The sequence below is a fragment of the Chelonoidis abingdonii genome, chromosome 5 (genome assembly GCF_003597395.2).
Source record: "Chelonoidis abingdonii isolate Lonesome George chromosome 5, CheloAbing_2.0, whole genome shotgun sequence".
Classification (NCBI taxonomy): Eukaryota; Metazoa; Chordata; order Testudines; family Testudinidae; genus Chelonoidis; species Chelonoidis abingdonii.
In genome coordinates, this window is record NC_133773.1 from 75,818,911 (window position 1) to 75,844,241 (window position 25,331).

The 25,331-nt window shown below is 38.9% G+C and overlaps 1 protein-coding gene across 1 annotated transcript in view; it reads right to left on the reverse strand.

Moving 5' to 3' along the window:
• Nucleotides 1–25,331, reverse strand: part of GLRA3 (glycine receptor alpha 3) — a 140,256-nt gene that overhangs the window by 62,090 nt on the left and 52,835 nt on the right. The window contains exon 4 of the mRNA XM_032780174.2: nt 667–890. Coding sequence (XP_032636065.1) covers nt 667–890 — 224 coding nt within the window. The remainder of the gene's footprint in view (nt 1–666; nt 891–25,331) is intronic.

The window sequence follows — 25,331 nt, forward strand, 5'->3', positions numbered from 1 at the left end:
AGTGAATACTTCTGTCTCCAGGATGCTTCCCCCTTCCAATAATATGTGAGCAGCTCTTTGAGTACTGTGTGGCTACTGATATATTAAACTGTTCCTAGTTTCAACATTTAAGAGCAGCTACAACAATTAAGTGAAGGAAGAAGGAAATGGCTGGGGGAATAGGACTATGTGAAAAGTATCATCTCTGGTCTCCTGAACATTTATGATCATGGGAAAATATTTAGAATGAAGGCTAGAATTTGAACTCATATATAGCCCTGCCCAAATAATAATGCTCAGGAGGTCTGCATTTTCTCACTGGCTCTGCCAAAAACTTCCTGTTGCCCCTGGGCAAGCCACATAATCTCTCTGTGTTTCAGTTTCTCATCTGTAAGATGGGGATAATAATTCTTTATTTTTCTCTCACCTGTTGTCTTGTCTATTTCTATCATAAGCTCTTCAGGGCAGGGATGATCTCTTACTACGGGTAAGTTAAGTGCCCAGTATAATGGGACCCTGTTCTCTTTTGATGCCTGTGGGTGTTATTGTAGTACCAGTTCAGCACTCAAAACTCACATTGACTTCACAGCATAATTTAATTGCATAAATAACAATTGGGGATATCCAGTTCCAAGTGTCTCTGCCTGTTAAAAGTATTAAAAAAAAATTCCTTTGTCAGAGACTCACCTGATAGAATAAAGAACATTTCCATTTTTGAAAATTCGTAACAACTTGTTGTCTGTCGTAACTTCATGAAAGTTGGCACCTTTTTCATTAGCAAAGAACAAATCAGGTTTCCAAATAGAATCTAACATGGATGGATCTAAATCCAAAGAGTCATCTGGATATTCGCTATATGCAAGGCGTGGATCATTCCAATTCTGACGGAGAAAGATATTCACTCGGTAATCCTAAGTGAAAAACAAAACAAGCAAAGCTTTAGCAAGGATAGGGGCTTTATTTTTTATTTTATCACTTAGCTGTGTAATCCCCTAACCCTCAATGGATGACAAATGATTTATGTCCATGAATGCCCACATGATACTTCGCTTCATAGATTCCAAGGCCAGAAGGGACCATTGTGGTAATCTAGCCTGACCTCCTGTATAACAGAGACCTTACCTGTAATGATTAGTAGTTATATAATAGATAGTAGCAAAGATACATTTCAGGGCAACAGGAAACAATCACAGCTAGAGCTACTTTAAGGCAATGTAGGGCTAAGATAGACTTCACCTCAAACTCCACCCCATGGTGCAGTTCCACCTCTGCTTGGGCTATAGCACATAAAAGTAATTTGCTGGTGTTGTATGGGATCTGCCCCTTCTTATCTTTTGTAGGCACAACATTCTCCATCTCCCTCTTCCTGTCTTCAGGCCAGCTGGGTTGTGTCCCAGAGAAAGAAGACTCAGCATCCACCCACATAGAGGGCTCTGACCCATGAGATGAAGGATAGGTCAGTGATTAGGGCACTAATCTTGGCTTCTGGGGGCCTTGGTTCAGATCCATGTTCTGCTACATATAACCTGGGTAAATTACTTAACTTTCTGTGCCTCAGTTCTCCATCTGTGAAATGGGGATAGTTGTATTTCCTTGTCTTACAGGGTTGGTATAAGGATACTATGATAATAGGGGTCATAATATAATTACACATGATAGACAGACTAGGTGGAAGTCATCATCATGACATAATGGCAGCAGGAAGACTTACCCGCATTACACAATGATCATATTGTATTATTGGAGGGTACTCTAAAAGCAACAGGTGTCAGAGCTGAGATGCATGGAGCTGTTCAAATCTTTCCAGTTATTCTGTGCTGTCTGCACTACCTGGCAGAAATTGCTGCAGCAGGTATAGTTGGGCTCTTATTCACAACCACAAAGGCTAGAAATATTGTATTTAAATGAAATCTAAGATTATGATTTCATGTGATTTCAAAAGTGGAGGTCATAGGCACGCTCCATGCTGCTTATGCCTTAATCCACAATTGCTCGTAACATGATGTTCTTAATTTTCTTCACTAATATATTATTGCAAGAACTCTTTAAATTAAATCAAAGACAATGCTATCAGGTGCACATAGGCAATGTACATTGCAGATATGGAGAACACAGCATTGTCAGGCTACTGCTCTAACCACTACACATCACAACTTTCTGAAGGTTAAAGTCATCACAGAATTTAATACCTGACTTGAATTCCACTCCATCTCTTTCAAGTGACATTCATATGAAGGGAAGCAGTTACTAATATAACAGGAGACACAATTTAAAGTTGGGGACTGTCATTCTTTACAAAACTGCAACATTTTTAGTTTGATTCTGGGATTAAACAGTCTCCAGCTGAATGAAGAGGGTAAAGTACAAAAATGGTCTCAGTAAGCAATAAAGCATGTAACATGCTCATTCTGCTAGCCTTTACATGTCGAGGTGAACTATATATCTTTTTAATATAGCACATTTTTATGCATTTTACTAAGAAGGAAGGGAAGTTAACCTTTGAAAGGGAATTAATCAAGGGAATAAGAAAAATCCCCAGGTACTTAATTTTTTATTAGATCATTTAAATGGCAAAGAAAGTTGTAGGCTTATGTTTGGTAATATCATTAAAGCACATTGGCATAGCTTCAGATTTTGAGAGATGTATTTTATAACATCTGAACAGCTGTCCAAATTCCTAGATAAATTATGTTAAAAAACTGTAGGTAGAGAACTTCTTAGAAATGTTCTGTAAAACATTGATTTATCAGAATATAATTCAATGTTATGTTTCCATGTACCTATCTTTATAAACTGCATATTTGGGCAGTCTCAAATCATCACCTCTGTGGAAACTATACTGTCAGGGATCAATATCTCTGAAGTCCTATTGCAGGTGCTCAGCACTTTCAAGGATTTGATCCTTAATTTATTTGAAAGCATGTCTTAACCACAGTTTTTGAGGTTTGGTTTTATGGTATCTGGTAATGGAGCTAAGGATAGTGTTTATATAATTAAAGATGATAGATGCAAAAGAACCTAATTCTCCAACCCTTACTCATCTTAACTCCACGAGTAGTTCTGCTATATTTGGGGACACTTGTGAAGTAAGGAGCTACTCAATGTGAGTAACAGTGGCTAAATCCGACCCACAGACTACTAAAAACTTGGGCCCAAATCCTCAATGGGAGCTAGGTGCTTAACTACCTTTGAGAGTCTAGGCTTTGATCACCAACATCTTTCTCCTTCATCATCAGAAGCTACCACAGAGATAAGTGTGCACTTGGACCATCCTGTCAGGACCTATTATCTATCCTGATCAAATTTCCAGACAAAAAACTGTATGTTGAAATACAAGACCAGCTGGAGAATAAAACTAATTGAATGATGAAGGAAAGTGTAAGTCCTCTACTTAGCAGGAAAGGAGAGCTAATAACTGATGATATCAAGAAGATTGAAGTATTTAATGCCTATTTTGCTTCAGTGTTCACTAAAAAGGTTAACTGTGATCAGATGCTCAACACAATTATATTAAGAAACAAGGAGGAAGACACACAAGTCAAAATAAGAAAAGAACAGGTTAAAGAATATTTAGATAAGTTAGATGTATTCAAGTTTGCAAGGCCTGATGACATTTTGTCTTGGGGTACTTAAGGAACTAGCTGAAGCAATCTCAGAACCATTGGTAATTATTTCAGGAACTCATAGAGGACAGGTGACGTCCCAGAGGAATGGAGAAGGGCAAATGTAGTACTTATCTTTAAAAGGGGAAATAAAGAGGAGATGGAGAATTTGAGACCAGTCAGTTTAACCCACATACCTGGAAAGATATTTGTTTAATAATTGGTTCCATCAGTTCGAAAGCACCTGGAGGATAATAAGGCCATAAGAAAGAGCCAGCAAGGTTTGTTAAGAATAAATCATGCCAAAATAAACTAATTTCCTTCTTGGGTTACTAGCCGTGTGGATGGAGGGAAGCAATAGACATGATATATCTTGATTTTAGTAAGGCTTTTGACATAGTCCTGCAGGTTACATTCTCACAAGTAAATTAGGGAAATGCAGGTTACATGCAATTACTTTAAACTGGATGCAGAACTGGGTGAAAGATCATTCTCAAAGACCATGTTCACTATGAAACTGGGATTGTCTCTCTAGTGAAGCCCCACAGGGGTCAATCCTGGATCTGGTACTAGTTAATATTTTCATTAGTGACGTGACTAATAGAGAGTGTATTTATAAGATTTGCAGGTGCCAAGTTGGGAGGCATTCCAAGCACTTTGGTGGGCAGAATTAGAATTCAAAGTTACCCTGATGAATTGGAGAATTGGTCAGAAATCAACAAGGTGAAATTGAATAAACATAAGTGCAAAGTATCTCACTTAGGAAGGAAAAAATCAAATGCACAACTACAAAATGGGGAATAATGGACAGTAGTACTGCTAACAAGGATGTGGGAGTAATAGTGGATGACAAATTGAATTACTCAACAATGCGATGCAGTTGTGAAAAAGTCAAATATCATTCTGGGGTGTATTAAAAGAAGCACTGTATGTAAGACACAGGAGGTAACTGTCCTGCTCTACTTGACATTGGTAAGGTGTCAGTTGGAGTTCCGTATCCAGTTGTAGGCACCATACTTCAGAAAAGATGTGGACAAATTGGAAAGAGTCCAGAGGACAGCAACAAAAATGAGAAAAAGTTTAGAAAATCTGAATTCTGCAGAGAGGTTAAAAAAATCTGGGTATGTTTAGTTTTGAGAAAAGAAGACTGATGGGGGATCTGAAAAGTCTTCATATACGTTAAGTGCTGTTATAAAGAGGATTGTGAACCATTGTTCTCCATGTCCACTGAAGGTAGGGCAAAAAGTAATGGGATTAATCTGCAGCAAGGGAGATTTAGGGGATATTTAGGGGATATTAGGAAAATCTTAAACTCTGAATACGCTTCCAAGGCAGATTGTAGAATCACGATGATTTGAGGTTTTTGAGAAGAGGTTGGACAAGTATCTATTAGGGTTTGTCTACATTTACTTGATCCTACCTCAGCAGAGGGGCCTGGACTTCATGACTTTTTAAGGTCCCTTCCAGCCCTATATTTCTATGATTCCCAGCCTTCTGTGACAAAATCAACCATACATCCAGATCATTAAGCATAAAGTTGGAGCAGTATGGTGTAGTACTGATCTTCATCTATTTTAATATTAGGGCCAATGCCTAGCAAGTGCAGAGATGGGGGAGAGTGAAAGAAGCCTCCATCTTTTGCACAGTGGTCGCAGACAACCCTGAAAACAAAGGCAGCTCCTTGCTAGTACCTCTGTGGGTGATGTCTTCCCCTCCAAAAAAAGGAAAGGGTGGAAGCAGGACTGTGGCTTTTACACCTTCCTAGATGTAGCACCAGCCTTCTTCTTACTCTGAATTTAAAACTGAGCCCTTAGGGACAGATTGTGGCCCATCCTACATGCCTGTGTAGGGAAATATAGGGGCATAAGACATGATCTTACTCCTCTGCCCATACCATGAGGAGCTGTGTGTGTGAAGAGAGAGACCTCTTTGGGGCTGCCATGCTTCTCCTCCCATCTCCCTAATTCCATGCATATGAGTTTGAATGAGCAGGAAATGGGAGGAACCTGGCTCTGTGCCCCCAGTACACTGGCCACTGAAACTGTGCCAGCATGCTGTGGTGATGTTCACTATGCTGTGTATTGACCTGGGGCAGAAGAAAGTTGGGAGGGAGATTTTGAATCTCTGCGAGACTTTAGGCAGGGCTCAAAACAAAGCCATTATTTAACTCTTAATTAATATGTATCACAAGTAAAATGTGTTTGTCTACTTACTTTACCCTTCCCACAGAGGGTACAATAAGAAATCAGTGCAACTATTTGTGGAGTAAGATGCTACTCAGTGTGAATATTGGTAGTGGAATTTAGCCCTAAATATTGGTGAGTGAAGGGAAATTGGAAGTTAAAAATTCACAGTGGAAAGTATAAATAAAAAAAGCAAACGGTGGAACATAAAGAATCTCTTGTAGACTACATTAACCTATGCTGAATGACAACTTGCCTCAGTAGCCCTCTCAAGCTGGGATCAGATTTGTATTGGTTTAATTTGCTTGGCAGTCAAAGAACATTCAGTAGTTATCCTCCCTCAAAGCTATTAATGAAGCAGTCTCATTTTCAGATATCAAAAATCATACTGTACAGAAAAGGTTATCCATTTTACTAATGCTGCATGAAGGAAAACCAAGTGCTCATTGTACTGAGCTAGTAATTACAGAGTGTGAGCATGAGGCTTAAATGCTTTAAACAAGTAGCATGATTTTGTGTAAACAGAGAGCAGAATTGGTTTTTCTCTGAGGATTACCAAATAACACTCTTCTATAGTTCCTAATTTTCATAACTGAAAAAGTTGGCAGGACCCCTTCGGTTCTCACTTGCTACTTGTGCATAGGGACCAATCCTATCCCCTTTGCATAGCACGGAAAGCTCCATCGAGGCAGGGAGAAAGCCAGGAGGGAAGATTTCTGTGGAGCAATTCTGTGATCGCCTTTGACACCCCAAAGTTGCTGTAATCTCTAGAGTTCCTGTGCCCTTGTTTTGTGGTGTACAATGGCTGACAGATACAGTCAGTCCTGCTGTTCTTCCTTCCCCCTTTACAGCAAAACTGTACTTGCAGTGTGTGAGAGAGACCAGGTTAGGACATCAACCCAACCATTACAATCGAATCTATACATGAGATTACAAATGCCTTGTTTTTGCATATTTCTTCAGTAGATGAAACAAAATTGGATGACTAGCTAAGTACTATTTACTAACCTGTAACGAGGTTGATGCAATCAGGGTGACTATATTAAGTCCTATCTAATAATAACTCTGAAGCCTACACTGCCCTTTAGTTGGTGTGAAGTGATAAAAACAGCTACAATGATGAGTGAAAGCTCTTTTTTGTTTAGAATATCACCAGGTTCAAAAGTCAGTCTATTACTATCCAATTTTTAAGTTATCAGCTATTTTAACTTTTCTAATTACAGCCTTGGAACAACGAGGCATGTATTTATGACATGCCAACAGTCCTAGATCATTGTGCTATCAGAGGTAACTCAACCAATCACCATCCCATACACTACTGCTAATTTGGATGCAGCAGTTTCATTGGTGGTATGAGGGAGACTGCACATTTGGTGGATGACTTGGCCCAACTGCCCCATCCATGTGACAGCATGAGCAAGATTTATAGTGCTCAAGCCTTTACAAGGTCTGTTAACTTCTGATTCACTATGCTGAGGTACACAATGGTAGCTTCTCACAGTATGGTACCATACACCAGAACGTTGACTCTCATACTGGAACTTGATGATTTATAAATAATTCATTAGTTTATCAAATATAATGTCTAGGATTTACAAGCCTTTGATAAAGCACAAGCATACTAGGCACAATTTTTTCTCTTGGTTAACTGGTTGTACTAATTCCAATTCTAAATTATTGAAATAATAGGCATCTTTTCAAAGGTATTTTTATTTGTATCCTTTTGCCTTTCAAAGGATTCAAGATAATTTATTATTGGCCATGTTTTACCACTGTCAAGATGGTAAAATGACTTTTAGCCAGATATTTTGTTCCTTTCAAGAATTTCCCCTGCAGTTAAAATTATTGTCCAGTTCTTTCAGCATAAGTCCTATTTTGATCAGGACACACAGGTGAACGAATGACAGATAAATGGGCTGGATTTTAAGTGGCAGGCTACAACTTTATTTAACACTATTGAGGGGTTTTATGTCCCCATGTCCCAATCACATATATCAGGCATTTAACTGAGTCCAGTGTGGTGGACAGGACTCCCACCATACAATTAATAAATTGAAGTAGAGCCATCCAGAAGCTGGTCCCTTTCATCCTTATCAACACTGGCTGGAAGTTGCAACAAGCTGAAAGAATTTTATTTTCCCTAATGTTAAATGTTTTATGTTTTAACATTGTAACCTAACTGTGCCTCCATAATGGCAAGAAGAATGGGGAAAAAAATCAGACCTCTTGCCAATTTTGTGCAATGGAAAAAATTCCTTCCTGATCCCAAAATGGGCAATTGTCAGACCCACAGAATCCTAAGTAACACAGCATCAACAGAATATTAAGGGAAGGATGGGGTAGCTCGCCAGAAAAAGAGGCTTTTAAAAAGCCCAGGTAGCTTAAACAGGCAAGGAAGGTATTCTGTAAAAGTCAATTAACAAGCCCGTTCTCCCATTTCCAGTCAATGGGAAGGGAGCAGACTAAAGAGGGGGCAGCCCTTCTGTCCCTCCCCATGTGGTCACTGCATTCCTCTCCAGTGGTTGCTCAAAATTCCTCTCTTCTTGATGGGGAGTGGGGCATTTTACTGCTTTAGTAGGTGACTGAGGAGCACAGGCACAAATGCAGTACATGTAAAAAATTTCTTTCTTTCTGGGTATCATAGCTCATATTAGCTGATATTATTAACAAACCTGTACCCTCCCCCGCTTCCTCCTACACCATTGTTTCTGTCAAGAAAGTAGTTGCTTTCAAAGCCTACACAAGCATCACTTTAGCAGTGAAGAAATTTGACTCCTTCTCCCACTTTCGTGCAGGCAACAAGTGAAACATTTTAAACAGAAAACCTAACATTGTCCTCTCTCAAATGGCAGTGACACTCTGGGCCAAACTTTTACCTGACTGACACCCTGTGCAATCCTGCTAAAGCAAATGGAAATACAGGAAGTGTATATCTGGGCAGAATTAAGCCCTATAGGCTATTTTTTCAGTTTTTATAAGAAATTTGATAACTGTAAACTCTAGTTTAAATAAATTGTCTAGATTATCCTGCTTGACAGCTCTGGATAATCAAAATGCTTTGTTTATCTACAGGACAGGACCAGGGCAAGTTTCCTTGCTAGCATCCCTCAGTCCTGACCTGTGGGGGACTTCCTTTAGCAGTAACAGGAGTAGTTCAGTCTCCATGATCCAAGCAGTTCTTGGCTTTTCTGTTGAGTGTGCCAATTAGTGCCAAGTATGGTTGTGAGTTTGTGAGGTGTGGCTAGCAAACATCCCTTAAATGGGAATTGTGTTGAAGTTCGACTGAGTTGGGTTGCATTCATGCTGGTGACCTCCAAGCTAAAGGTTTGGAGGTTATTAGCAAAGCCCTGAGGTAGCCAGTCTCTCATAAGCATTAATGTTACACCTTAAATAATAAGGCTTGCTTAAAACACCTGTATCTGAGCAGTACAATATGGCTCATTAATTATTGTCTGAAGTAATACCATATATTAAAGTCCATATTTTAGCACATTGCTTTATTATAAAGTGATAATAATTAAAGACTTGGCAATACTGTGAATATACATTTCTAAGGTGTCATAAAAGTTATTATTATTATATATGGAATACATCACTATGCTTGTCACTTTATACATGTAGTTACAATATTTCTGTTCCCTCATATAAGCATTGTGGCAGTCATCTGTAGTGAGGATACTTCTTTGTGAAATTAAACTCTTATTGTATTCGGGATCCTGCCAGCTCTGCAGTGATAAGTGTATAAAGGCAAATTTGGAAAATTTCATTTGCAGATCACCTGCACACATTCTTTATGGACACTATCATCACTTGCACCAAAAGATCACATTTACATGCACACAGATGGATCTTTCCCAGTATTCTACCTGCTTTAGTTTTATGTACCATTAAAATTTCAGCTAATATCCAAACACTAAGCAGGAATTTGAACTTGACTGATTCAAAATGAAACAAAGGTACATTTGGTTTGTTGGTAGTAGCTCAGAGCAGCATTTTAACATGAGAAGTTTGTGGAATTGCAAACATTGCCTCGAATACAAAAGTTAATAGCATTGTGGGAAATGTACTTCACAAGAGTAATGGTAACTTTGCTATTGGTAACTATGGCAATTGTTAGCTCAAATCCATTTAAAGACCTCACTCAAGAAAACATTTGAGTGTTTAATGCTGGTGAAGTCACCTAACATTGCATGAAAGCAGATGTATTTATATAGATCTAATATTAAGATTTGTAACATTGGTTTGAACAATTTCTAGAATATTAACAAGACTCAGTAGGACAGATTTTTTCCATTCTTATTCCCGTATGCCATTCACACAATGAATTTTGCCCTGCATGTTCACCAGTTATGAAATATTGACTGAAACATTTTAAATGCAAATTATTATTATTATATAAAAATCAAAATCCAGGCCTGGATTCAGGCTTCATTACAAATGCAAAATGTTTTAATTGAAAGGATCCTGTAGTTCAAATGACACTGGACTGATTGATGGTTTTTGATCAACACCATGTGAAACTCTCAGCTCACATGGTTTCAAATCCAAAAACTCTAAGCAAAACTGTGGGGTGTCAGGGGAGGAATGGTGGCATGTGAACAGAAATTGAAAAGTTTTGTGTTCAGGCTTGGAAACTGAAGTGAAATCACTTATATTCAGAAAAAGTTCTCTGTTTTAGAGCTAACATATCATCTATAATTTTCATTTAATTACACATAATAGGGCTGAATGCTGCTCTCAGTTATATCTGTGTAAACCTGGAGAAACTTCAGTGATAGAAATGGAGTGAATCTGGATTTATCTCGGTGTAAATAAGAGCAGAATTTGGCCCTCTACCACTGTTACATACCAACAGTCAAGGGACATAACTCTTCCAACTCCCTCCTTCTGCCCCTCATTTTCCCCTCTCTCTCTCCTTTTCTTCACATACTTTGGGCACCATTTTGCTTGACCTTTCATTGCTGTAGGATTACTTGAGAGGGTGCAAGAAGTCTCTCCCTACTGCACCAGGGGTAGTTAATTATTTTTTGTCAAGGTCCAAATTTCTTGGTCAAGGTATAGTCAAGATCCAGGCTCCAGAGAAACATTTTTCACACCGCAATAACAATCATGATAAATAAATACATTTTTTGCAGTCCATTCAAAAGCATCTGGAGGTCTGGATTTGGATCATGGTCTATCTATTGACTTACCCTGCTGTACATAATACAGAGTTTTCACCATTGAGTAAATTATCACAGGTGTCCTGAACTGGTTCCGTTTTGGTGGCTGCAATGCTCTCAATTTTAGAACTATTCCCTCAGCTACCTCAGTTCCCCCATTGGCCACTAAAGGCTGCACTGTGCTGCTTGTGAAACAATATCTGCTTGCCGGGGAGCGTCTCATAACAGGTGCTTCATAGTAGTGCTGCTTTTTCCCTTTCAGCAACTGAGCTTGGTAGCAGTAACCTTGCCAGCCACACACCCATTACACTGGAGCAAAGGAATTAACTGAGGAAGGAGCCCAGGGCCAATGCATGGATAGGAGCAATTTGTGCAGGGCAGCCCCCTGTGCTGCCATTAGTAGAGCAGCTTCCTCTGCAGATTCAGGTGTGGAGGGGTGGAATACCTGGGGGCCTGTAAGAGAGAAGTGATTGAGGGAACTTGGACAATAGAGTAAGTCCTCCAGGAAATGTGGTATCTCTACATTTCCTGTATACTCTAGATGCAGTCTTTGATTTCCCGAGTCACATTTACTGCTGGGGTAGAATGAAACACAGCAGCCCAGACAGGGTAGTCGCAGGCTGCAGCTACACAAAGCAGCAGACAGTGTTTTTACCTCATGTCTGTACATAGTTTCTGGTTGTTTTAATGGTTTTATCTTGACCCAGGTCTCTGCTCATCAGTATGATACTACATGGGACCAGCAATAGAAGGCACAGAGTGTTGGAAGCCACATTGAGAAAGTTAACATTGCAATGGCTGCCACAGAGCCTGTGCAACTGCAGTAACTCCCCTAACTGTCCTGAGAATCGGGGAAAATGTTGAATGTGCCTGGAAACATTTCAAACACCAATTTAAATGGTACATGAAAGTCACAGGGGGCAAATAAACTGGAGGAGGATGAAGAAGAGTTTACTCTGTTCTTAACAGTGGTAGGCACAGATGCCCCAGATGTATACAATGTGGTGGGGAGAGGAAGGGAGAAGCTTTGCAGAAATAATGGGAGTGGTTGGGGATCTTTGTGTCCTTAGTAAAAAGGTTATTTATGAGGGAAAGATGTTCAGAACACAGACTGAAGGGGAAACAATAGTGGAGTTTGTCACCGATTTAAAATTAAAAATAAGCCTTGTGAATATGGAATATTTAAAGGCTCTTTCACTGAAGACTAGATTGTCCTGGCATAAAAAAGTGTGTGAATGGTTACCCAGGAGTATGGATCTGACACTAGAAAGGGCAATATGTATATGCCAAGCAGCCGAACAAACAGAAACTCGATAAAAACCTGAGAGAAATGCACAGACGTCATGACTGGGAGTACTATAGCTAAGGTAGCAAACAAAAAGTTCTCAAAAATTAAATTGTCCAAAGACAGAAACATGGAAAGCTGGAAACGATCTCAGTGATGTAGCAACCAACATGAATATAGGAAATGCCTATCATCTGGGCAAGTATGTAGAAGCTGTAATAAACCAAACCATTATGTTAAAATGTGCAGAGAAGGCAAGGAAATATATATATAAAGTGCAGAAAAGGATTCCACAAGTGAAGAAGAAGAGCTGTTCCTAAGTACAATAATAGAGAAGGCTGAAAAACAAAAGATTAGCGAGTTAAAATGTACACAAATGGCACTTACGATATACAAGAGACTCTGGGGAGACAAGTAAATTAACTAGAGATACTGAAGTAGAGAGAGGTAAGGAGCACAGAAAAGTGGAAGAATCAAAAGTGTCTGAAAGACTGTAACAGAAACAGTTCCAGTGTTGGGCTAGTACACACTGACACCTCAATTCAAAGGGGGAATGATAAAGAGTTTGTGGTGGCATGCAGAGGCAAGGAAGACATCTTGGTCCTACATACATGTGAGGTCCTTAGTCTCATTAAGAGGATACATTCCATAGAGAGAAAGAACCAGATGTAAGAGTATTAATAGCATCATATGAAGCTGTATTCACAGAAAATATGTTCTTCCAGTAATATATAAGATATACTTAAGAGAAGATACAGAATCTGTAATACAGGCTACATGAAATGTTCTATAAGTCTTAAAAAAGGAGCTAGAAGAAGAGTTGGAAAACATGACAGCAAATGTTATCATTAGGCAAATAGAAGAACCAATAGGTTGGGTTGAGTCCTGGTATCTATAGAGAAAAAAGCAGAGGGACCACAGCTGTGTATGGATCCTAAAGAGCTCACCAAAAACATAAAAAGAAACACTTCCACTTGCCCACAAGAAGTGAACTCATGTCTGAAATGGCTGGAGCCAAATTCTTCAGCAAATTAGATATAGTGGCAGGATTTTGGTTGATCCCCTTGGACACTGATAGCTCCAAGACTGGCAGTTTCAAAATACCATTTGGAAGACACTGCTTCCTAAGACTGCCTTTCTGAATATGTTTGGCCCCAAAATATTTCAGTGAGCCAGATGTTAGAGGGTCTGGTGGGAGCAAAAGTGTGCATTGATGACATAATTTGGGGTGGCACTGACATTGAACATTAGGAATGCCTGAGAAGAGTACTGGAGATTACAAGCGCTAATACTTAAATTGAGTAAGACCAATGTCAAACAACAGAAATAACATAGTCAGGAGAGACACTGACCTAAAAGAAATATCTTGCTCAATGAATCAAAGATTCAGGCAGTACTGAAAGCTGAGACCTGAAGATACAAAGGGATTTCAAAGGCTGCTAGTCATGTTGAATTACGTCAGCAAATTCATACCTAACTATACAGCTTGCACAATTCACCTAAGACATCTCCTACACAAAGGCACTGAATGGTGGGCAACAGCAGCTGAGTCAGTTCACCAGTCACTGCAACTCCAATTAGTCAGCCCAGAGCACACCTGACTATGAGAGCACTAATCTGGTGATAGACTGGGGTGGGCTGGAGAGAGTTAAAAAGCCAATTAACTCATTAGCCCAAGTGCTAAAAAAGACACAGGAAAGAAGCCTGAAAGGAGAAAGAGAATGAGTAGAAAAGTCAGAGCTGTAGTCTTCCCTTTATCTCTGGTGTTGTGGGTTGCACGTTACTGATAGTATGAGGCTGCATAGACTGTAAAGGTGGCAGAAAAAAAATACTATAAATAAACTTCATGTCTCTGAGCTGTTTATGGGACTAGAAAGTAGGTAGGAGCAAGTCTGCTTGGCCATGTGGAGTCAGAGAAGGAAAAGATGTTAATCAAAGATTAAAAGAGGAAAAGGGAGTCTGTCAGGATGAAAAGGGGAAGTCCATGCATTTGTGTGGGTGGCTTGTTAGTTTCAGAATGAATTATCATCCTGATATCTTTACATGCACACATGATGGGCAAACTAGGTTCTGTGAAGAGTTCAAAAGTAATGACTCACTCAAAAATGCAGTTAATGAAATCCTCATGATGGGGGGGCAAGAAGTGTTGTTTCCACAATGTTTGAAACTACAGGATAGGCAATATCATCCCTGTGCTCTCTAAGCCTAAAGATGTCTGACTGAGGCTAGCACCCCGACTTGGGTTCTCCACAGTAGCCAGGCAGGGGCTGGCAATGGCTCCCCAGCACACTTCCCAACATATTGGGCCGATGCTGAACCCTTTCAGATGAATGTGGCCCCTTCACTACTTCCATTCCCCAGAGCTCCAGGAAGCAATTTAGCTGCCCAAGGAAGTCTTTGCTTCAGTAAGTAGTAAGTACTTGAGAATTTAGCTCCCACAGTATAATACTGTAATAATATTTAGAGTCCTATTGTGCTTTTTGTTTAATGGGGATTTCTGTTTAAAATCTAATGGCCTAGCATTACTGTGCATTAGCTTATTTTAATGATATCTCAGGCTAGGACAACAGTATACACTGTTTACTGAATTATCATCTTTATTCACAACACAGAAATCTCAAGCCATGAATTCCTTCTCCTCCTCTTCTGCCAGCTATCCTTATGTGACAGCTTGGGAAATATGTCAATGTAAAACTTATGCATTCTGATTGATTTTATGAACTCTATCACTGTGCCTCTGTGTATTGAATCAGCCATCTACTGACATGGACAGTGTCTCATATCACACATCCTCTCTGGAGGTTGCTACAGGATAATTAAAAATTTGTTAACATTGAGTGACATTGTCCCACCAATACACTGGATATTCCAAACAGGGTGGCTTACCTGCAAGAAATGAATTTTTTTCAGTCTGGACTTCAGGTGGTTGGTGACCCAATACAGGATCATGTGATGGGGCAAATCTGTTCACCTGAGGGGAGGATTGCAGGGACACCACAGCCAAGCTGGTAACAGACAAGGGTCTGCATCTGTATGCATACTTAAAGGTCTGAGGTTGGAGAGATAGTGCCTAAATTCTGACTAGCTACAGCAAGCCAAGAGCATGTGAGACCCAAGTATTGGGTTCAGTAAAGCAGCCTAATAGTGTCTAGCAGGAGGGTGGGACTCATCAGGGTCGGAACAGTTTATATACAGGTACAAAACTCAGCAGCTTTGTTTGCAGTAGCTCTTCTCCTCTCACCAAAAAGCCACATTTCTTTTATAAATGTATATTTTCAAGTTCATCTGTCAGCATTTCAGACAACATGTGGGTATTTTAATTTTTTTCCATTTTTTCCTTTCGAGCATTGCTGATAGCTGTAGATAACATTAGCTTTTCATTTGGGGTCTGCAGCTTTTTAATTCCTGGCTTCAAATATGACCAAAGTTCTGACATATTGCTTTCAAGAGCATTCCCTCTCCCTCCAAACTAAAAATCACCCTACAAAAATGGAATAATTCAACTTTATATAATTTTCTCTTCCACGTGTGCTTCAAATATCTGCAAAGCTATCATCTCCCTCACAGTACCACCCTTTAAAATGCTTAGTCTGTCCTGTTCCTTTTTTCTCTTTGTACTACTTTTATTGGTTGCATACAAGAATTATGTAAACTTCTTTAGTTTGTGTGGTTTCTCTTTCAAAAACAACTTTAGCTCCTTGAACTTCATCTTCAAAATCCTCTGACCCTTCTAATTTTAATATCATTTGTTCAAACAGGATGAACAAAATAGGCTACTTGCCAACACCCCTCAGCAATTCTCTCTCTCATTTTGATGTAATATTGTGGAAATGAATGCTATAATTATAGTGAATGAACATTCAGAATGAAATATAAAGCTGGCTATTTCTTAGGGAAATTAAAGCTTTGGATGAGTGCAGTAAAAGCATGTATTTTCTGTGGGGAAAAAAGAATAATTAAATCTAAGCTTATCTCACAATTTTTAACCAGAGCTTTTTTTTTGCAGTGTGCATACTTTCATGGTTAATTATAGTCTGAGCTAATTAAAGTAATCAATTAGTATTACATTACAGCAGTAACCAAGCTAAAGATGAGTTCTGTATCAATCCAAAGAATATTTTGTCTTTATCATACTAGATGCAAGAGAGGTACAATGTGGGGACTGAAAGGATAAAGACTGATGTAAAGAAAGATTCTTTACTACTATACATGAGATGCTGGTATGTCACAAAATACATTCATGGATTTAGTTCTTACTGGCTAGAATTTCTAATACTGCTACCTTGGTCCCTGAAAAATATGAAACTTGACGTGCTTTTTAGTGCTGCTTTTATTAGTGTAATTAGACAGGCTGCCCTGTGGCTGATTAAGCTTTGTATAATAACAGCCTTTCCATTTTGCACTTGTTCAGTGACCTATACTGCACATCAAGTAATCTAATTATTTTAAGTAAATTGATGGAGTTTCTTTAGTTTTCCCTTGCATGTATGAAAATTTAGGGCTGGACCCAGTGACTTCAATGGGCTTTGGATCAGGCCCTTAAAGAAAAGAAACTCACTGTGCAAATATTTAAATCCAAGTGAACCTTTCATAGTTGTGGGATTTGCTTTGTTTCTTAAATAAATACATTTCCATAATCAAGTGAATGAGGAAGGCTTCCTAAGAGAACTGCTTCATTCATTAAGCATTTTGGGAGACTGCCCTGACTGAGACTGTGTTTCTGTGGATCAGCTTGTTGTGCAATGTTTGTCTACAATGAGTGGCATGTTCAGCATACAGTGTTATGCTCAGAGGTTGGGTATAGAGAAAAAGAGCTCACGTACACATCTACCAAATCAAGAGAACACTGCATGGTTGGCCTGCCTATACCAATTGTGCTCAGCACTAGTGGTTTTCCTGCAGGCAGGATGCAGCTTTCCAGAGAACCCCAGTTTACTGCCTAGGACTGAGAGATTAACCGATCTCTACCACTAAGAGCTCTGGAATTTGGTAACTTCTTTTCCAAAATGCTTGTGTCGGGGTAACTGGCCTGGAAATAAAAGAGAAGCCTACAGAGAAGTTAAGGGGTTGGGAGAAGAGGAGGGTTCCTTTTCAGCCTGCTGACCTTTGCCGTGAGGGTGAGAGAGACCAGAGCTGAGTGCTACAGCTGGCCCGAATTATCAGTGTAGAACCTAGAATGAAGGCTGTGGGATTCCTGACCCCAGGTGGAGAAAACTATGTAAGTTAGCAGCCCAGACCCCCTAAAGGGGTTCTGTGGGATCCCTGAATCAAGGTAAAAGAAGGGTTGGCTTGGGTGAAGGAGTAGTTTAAGTAGCTGTAAGAGACTTAAAAAGTGAGATCCTGTAAAGGGGAAAATCTTAAAGTATTCTGGCCTTGGAATAACTTCTTACAAGGACCACAGAGAGCGATCAGGGACCTGAGAGCAGTGCCCCGGCAGGACCCTGTCATGCCACAAGGCAGTGCCCTGACATGGCTCTCTGTTTCAGCTTCACTTCAATGATATAAGTTATTTCTATTCCTTAGTTTTATATAATCAACAGAAGTTGGGCCCTGACACCAAACAGTGTTCACACACCAACACTGTCTTGTCACTATGAATCAATCTAGCTTGGCACAAAACATGACTATTTACTGTTGAAAAAATCAAGCAATGGCATCTCATATTAAACCTTTTGAGCTGGAAGGAGGGCAGTACAGTATGTGTTAGCTGAATCTGTCCAATAATACATTAATTATCTGTGGCTTACAGTTCTCACGGCATTTAACTCTGAATCTCTATCTACCACTTTTTGTCACATCAGATAACTACAGTTTGCCTTAGCTACCTGACAGACAATCTTAGACCTGAGATGCAGGGTCCTCTTTAGATTCCAATTATAAAGCTGTAATGCACTTCATTATCTGACCTCTGACTAGTGTGATACAAGCACAAAAAAGAGTCCAGGCTGCAGCTAAGCACATATACTTATTCAATCATAATATCAAATATTAAGTTGGTACTAGATTATATATAGGTAAACTATTATGCGTAGTAAAGTTTTTCTATAGACTGCTTTCTCTGTCTTTCATAGTACCATGCTGAAGTTTTCTGGGTTTACTAAAGTGTACAGTGAATGTAGCTTTTAACTGAATGTTGGTTTCAAGTAAGAATTGTCTCTCCTGAAATAAATGTTTTGTTCTCTGGTCCTGACTACTCACCATATTTAACTCCCAGCTCTTATTATTTTAAAAAGACATGCCCAGTTTTTTTAATCTTTCCTCAAATGTCAGGTTTTCTAAATCTTTTATTTTTGTTGCTCTCCTCTGGACTCCCTCTAGCTTGTCTACATCTTTCCTGAAGTGCCATGCCCACAACTGGACACAATACTCCAGCTGAGGCCTTACCAGTGCTGAGCAGAGTGGGACAATTACTTCCCATGTCTTACATACAACAATCCTGTTAATACATCCCAATGATATCAGACTTTTTTTGCCATTGCATCACCTTGCTGACTCATTCAATTTGTAATCCACTATTACCCCCAGTCCCTCTTCCATTGTACTACCATCTAGCTAGTAATTCCCCATTTTGTAGTTGTGCATTTGATTTTTCCTTCCTAAGTGAAGAATTTAGCGCTTGTCTTGATTGCATTTCATCTTGTTAATTTCAAACCAATTCTCTGCCAATTCTCTCTTCTCTTGTCCTCCAAAGTGCTTGCAACCCTTCCCAGCTTCATGTCATCTGCAAATTTTATAAGCATAATCTCCACTCTATTAGCCAAGTCATTAATTAAACTATTGAATAATACTAGACCCAGTGAGGCTCCAGTAGATACACCCTCCCGATACTGCAGAAAACCACTGATGATTACTCCTTGAGAACAGTCTTTGAAGCAGCTGTGTACCCACCTTACAGAAAATTCATCTAGACCGCGTTTCCCTACTTTGCTTATGAAAATGTCAAAACCCTTACCAGTATCAAGATATATCACATCTACTTCTTCGCCCATCCACTAGGGTTGTAACCCTATCAAAGAAGGAAATTAGGAGAATGGTGCATTAATTCTGTTTGCAGGGTTTCTAACTGTTCTATGATTTCCCATTGTACAGGTTCTGCTATGGGGAAGGTAAGGGCTGTTATTTTTGTTCTTTTCTGATGTCAGAACTCCAAGCACAGAACTCTTTTTGCATTGGCTCTTGTCTTATGAAATTATGGGCCAGATTCTGTTACCTTTCCTCATGCTGGATAGTACTTTGTTCTGAGAACAGTCCCACAGGAGTTAATAGGATTACTTACAGAATCAATTACTACTCAGTGTGAATTAGGGTATGTGTCATAAACAGACAGATAAGGGTTAATGCCTCTTTTACTTGTAAAGGGTTAAGAAGTTCACCTAGCCTAGCTGACACCTGACCAGAGGAACCAATGGGGGAACAAGATGTTTCAAAAGAAAGGAGGGAAGTTTTCCTTTGTTTAGAGTTTCAGTTTTCAGCCAGAGTTGAAAAAGATCAGGGAACCAGTCTCTTATCAGAGGTAGTTATAAAAGTTTTTTAGAAAAGGAATAAAGTTTTATGTTTATTTCTTTGTAACTTGTTTGGTACCATTAAGGGAATTGTGAAATTTGGGTATTTCTTTGTGTGTATTAAAGTTTTTGCCCAGGGGAACATCCTCTGTGTTTTGAATCTGTTGTCTGTGAGAGTAGCTAGTATGCTAATCTCTCCCAGAGGGTTTTCTTTTACCTTTCTTTTCTTTAATTAAAAGCTTTTTTAATACTTGATTGATTTTTTCCTTGTTTTAAGATCCAAGGGAGCTGGATCTGGATCCACCAGTAGTTGGTGGGAGAAAGGAGGGGGAATGGTTAATTTCTCCTTGTTTTAAGATCCAAGGGGTTTGGAACTGTGTTCACCAGGAAATTGGTGAAGTCTCTCAAGGCTACACAGAGAAGAAAAGTAGTGCTTGGGGGTGGTGGCAGCGATACCAGATCTAAGCTGGTAACTAAGCTTAGAAGTGTCCATGCAGGTCCCCACATCTGTACCCTAAGGTTCAGAGTGGGGAAGGAACCTTGACAGCATGTCACCCCACTTCTATCACATCTAACATAAACTGCTTGTTTTCACTCTGAATGTCTGTTACAGTCTATTCCCCCTCTACCTTTCAGGTCTCATTTACTAGTGAACTGTAAATGCTCACCTTGGTTTGGCCCATGATGCCAGTCTCCATCTCTCATTTGTTAAATTTTCAAAGAAGCACCTTTATGCTTTTACCCATTCTGTCATTCGTGCTTGGAAGGAACTCTAGGTAAAGATCTGAAAAGCTACCTCTTTATCCTCCTACAAAACCTTCCTCAAAACTCTTTGCTGTAATGCTAGAAATCTTGAAAGTGGTTATGCTTCTGGTGTGTTGAGACCACTGCCTATCACGCTGACTGATATCCTCTCTTTGTTTCCATGAACTCTTCTATCTGCTGTCTCTTGTCTTGACACATAGATTGTAAGCTCTTTGGGGAAAGGAACCAGCTCTTTTTTAGTTATGTGTTCTGTACTAGGGCAACTAGGCATTAGGGTAATACATATAATAAATAATAATCTGGCTCTCTGTTTTTTTGTGGGAGGGAGGGATTGCTCATTTTGTCTCCTGAACTTTTTGAAAGCATATATTAATATGGCAGGGAATTCCTAGCAGTGGGACTTCTCTCTGTTGTGCATCACATCTTTGCTTTATTACAAGTCTGAAGCACGGTAAGACTATAGACATTTTGTGACATGTCATACTGCTTTCATTTCTGTGAAAGAAGTTGCAAGTGAATCCATAGCTAGATATGTTCACCACTAATTATAACTCATTAATCTGTCAGAGATTCAGCATAACAGCAGACAAGAAACTATCTGATTTAAATTGATTGGTGAGTACTTAACTTTAATTCGCATGCCAAATCTGTGACACAGTAACAAGTTATGACTAATGCCTTGAGAACATGCTTCTCTGTATAGTATATCCTTAGGGTATTCATCACAAGAGTACTATACAGATGTTTCTGCTCAGGAATTAAGGATTTATCCACATGTGAAGTTGTTTCTGATTAACTCTCAAGAATAGGAGTGTCCACATGTAGAGTTATTCCAGAATAGCTATCGCATACACTGTTAACTTTAGAGCCCTGTAGCCTGAGCCCTGCAAGCCCAAGTCAGCTGACACGGACCAGCCATGGGTATTTAATTGCAGTGTAATGGGTGGGAAGATCTGAATATCTGTGTGGCAATTTATTTCTAGTATGAACTGAAACAAAATTAATTTACCTCCAATATTAAGGTAACACTGTTGATGCTTGTTCTCTATATAACATTACCATACTCTAAATATGGTAATTGAGGTTTTGTGATCTGTATTGCATGAGGCATGATGATTCAGCAGAATGAGAAGTAGTTATAAGGGGATTGTTGGTATTTATTCAGGAGATAGGCATTGACACAGGGTCAGATTAAGATTATGTGGAATTTTAATTTAGAAAGTTCTAACTTTCAATTGCTTGTTCTTTAACTTAAACTTTAACTTTGGATTCATGAAAAAGTATATTACTGCAATGTTCTAAAAATGTTGCTGTAATTTAACCCATCTCTTTAAAACATTATCTGTAATTTAATGATGGTTTTTTCCTCTAGGAATTGTCTTAGATTTTAGAAACAATTTCTTTAAAAAACCCTAATGTGTGGACAGGTACTCTTTTTTTAATTTCCTTCTGAAAGAGAGACTATATTTTGCTATAATTGTGGTATAAAGACATATTCCATGTGTCATATCAAACATTGCCTATATATGCATTTTGCAGGACAGCTGCATGGCTTAATATTTCATAATTCAGAGACAGAACCAATAAACATTGTAGCACTCATATTTGAATCAAGGGTTTTATTTTATGTCACCACCATTTTTCCCAATATAAATTAAATTTTGCTTTAATATTTTGTAACTGTTGATTACCCAAGTAGGATGTGATTCCCAGTGCACTTAGTGATGGTCTATCTCCACTCCCATTGAAGTTAATGTGAGTTATTATTGACTTAATTGGAAGCAGAATCAAGCCAACACTGAGTGCTTTTGAAAATTTCACCTGTAAGGTCAAGGATATAATTGTGCACAATTACAAAGCACAGGTGACTAAATAAATGGTTGTGTGCATATTCCAGTATTACTAGCTGTATCACCTGCCTTCATTAGCACTGATCATAAATATTATTGACACTCTTACAAATTTTACCCAGAATAGATAGGCTGCTTTTTGGTTGGCTCCATTCTATTCCTGCTTCCAGTTTTCTGTTTCTTTGGTGAAAATAGGGCTATTTCCTTTGTTTTTTTCTTGGTTAGTTATTTATGGCTATAGCAGAATTTAAGTTGCTGGATGTATTATTTACAAGCATGGTATTATAAATATCGGTTAGGATGCCTAAAGCCTAGGATAGGTATTTTTATCAGTTGTATAATCAGAAAGTGCTGTATAATAGTAATAGTAGATGTGGCAAACACTTTCCTTGGATGTCTGGGAATATAATTTTATCACATTATGAACATAACTCTTGTTGTTAATGGAAGTTGCATGTTCATAACTCCCAATGCATTACACTAAAATCCCACTAACATGCTCAGGTTAATTGAGCTAAAACTGAAAAATGACAGCAGCTTTTACAATGGTTTTAATTTTGAATAATAGTGGCAAGAGTTAGAGAAACATTTATATGACAATTTACACAACCATACATAATGTATAAAATGTCTATGTCTACATGCACCTTTGCCACATTTCTCAGTGTATAAGTAGTAGCTTTTAATGCACTAGCAGGTGACGAGTAGTCACTGATAAAGATACTGGTGCTCTCACATCTTAAGGTACTTGTGGGTAGCTGAAAAGTTGAGCTTTCCTGAGCTGAAAGGCCACATGGTGAAGGAAGGAGTTGGGGGGTGGAGGGAGGAGGGGAGAAAGGTGTAGGTTTCTTTCAGTTCCATGCTCACCAATGCAAGGACCACTCGCAAGCTGGCCATAGTATATATATTACATACTGTCTAATATGGCAGTCAGACTTGAAATTTTGTCAGATGACCTAGACAATAACAACACGTTTCATCTATAGATCACCAAGACGTCTACCAAGTTGAGAAGCTTTATCAGTCACAATATAGGCAATACTGTAAAATTGAGGTAATGTTCAATAAAATGAAATAGGAAAGTTAAGGTATAAATTCTATTGTCTGACCTTTCAGGCAACTTGGATTTGTACTTCTGTCTCTTATTAAAATTATTATTTAGACAGCAAATGAAAAACAAACAAAAATATGAAACTAATGTTAGCCCAATATGTGTTTTATCCAGGCAATTCTAATCAAAGACAATGAAAGTCATGTAGGCAACGCCCTATTCAACACAAACCTTCAAAAGACAGTACGTAAAGGCTAAATTATCATTTGTGTGTGTATGAGAGAGAGAGAGAGATTAAAGAAAACCATCCCAAACCATTTCAGTGCATTAAGGTAATTCTAAACGATAGTGTATGTACCTGTCTATCTGGTTCTTGGATGGCCCCCATTACTGTAGTGTCTTAGCATCTCGCCCTTACACCTTATTTATAGTGACACTTTATCCCTTCAGACTACCAGAGTCTAGATGCAGCACTGAAGGCCATCAATATTCACCCTGAAAAGCTTATAGGGATGTCAGACACTTTTTCCTTTGCAACAGCTAAACACCCCATCCCCTTCTAACTCAGTTGAGAAGATTCTGTCTTGAATCTGAATCAAGAGGTAGCACACTGCATTCCATTAAACAGTAATATAGGCCATAACTCTTCATCCATAACTAATCCAGTTGTGGCAATAAATCAGCTTTCATATGTTACTATAAAGATACATTTTCAGCCACAAGTCAATAGATTTACAAACAGTGTAAAGACTACTTTTTATAAGTATGGAAATAAACATGAGATCATTTGCTCTCCTACAAAGAGAGCAGATTTTTTTTAAATATATATTTTTATAGTTGAAATAAAGTAATGAAGAAATAGCACAAGTATATACTGGTTCTGATTCCCCCCATACACAAAACTGATCTTTCCCCTCCCCTCCCACAAGTTACCCATTGCTGCAATATCATTATTATGGTGGGGGGAAAAACCCAGAGGAATGAGCATTTACCACAATTCTTTTAAATCAAGATGCTAACTACAGATAGTCTCTGCAAATTTTTTACTATTTATTACCAGACAAACCATGCCTAGGTGTGCTCTTCAGTATTTTCCATTAGAATATTTTGTTCAAGCAATAGAAGCCCCTGAAGTATTCACAGTATCACTGTAACAACCACTAGTGTTAAACTTATTGTTGTGTTGGCAGTATTTCCAATGTTATTTCCTTTTTTTTGGAGGCTAATAATTCATATGTAAGACAAATTGCTCCAGGTTGACAAGAATACATTTATCACATAATATAGCCAGGCAACAGGACCACAAGCCAAGTGTGGGGCCAGATATAGTACAGAGAGAGAGAAAAGTAGTATGAGTTGGGGAAGATGGTAAATTCCTATTTACTACACTGAGAAACCTTTGACTGCACCCTTAGAAAGCTTTTAGAAACCTCCACTGAAGCAGTTTTCCTTGCTCCTATCCGCCTACTCACCTATTTGCATCACACGTGGGAGAAGCAACCACCTGCACATCCACCAAATGGATTAGGGCATTCCCCAGTTGTGGGAAGAGTGGGGCATCAGTGAGGGTGAATAGTTGTTGGGAATGAAACCAAGGATTCACCTCAAAGTTATATAGTGTAGGTGGTGCTCATTTAACTTTTGCATGCTGGTCCATTCCAGTACTTCCTAGGATCTGCTCAGAATCAGTCAAAATGGCATATTTCCTGTATTAAGATACATTTGTGGATTAAATATTGTCCATACCATAAAGTCTTCAGAGATTTATCGGTGTGTGCAAGAACTGACACAATTTGGAGCAGCTTGAAAGCCACACACAGATCACAGTAGCTCTTACAGAGCCTTAAAACTTCAAGGAAAGGCCAGTAATGTCTCTTCCTGAAGCCATAACAATCACACTTATGAACATACTGAGAATTTCCTTTTGAAAAGAAAAAAATAAATGATTGGCC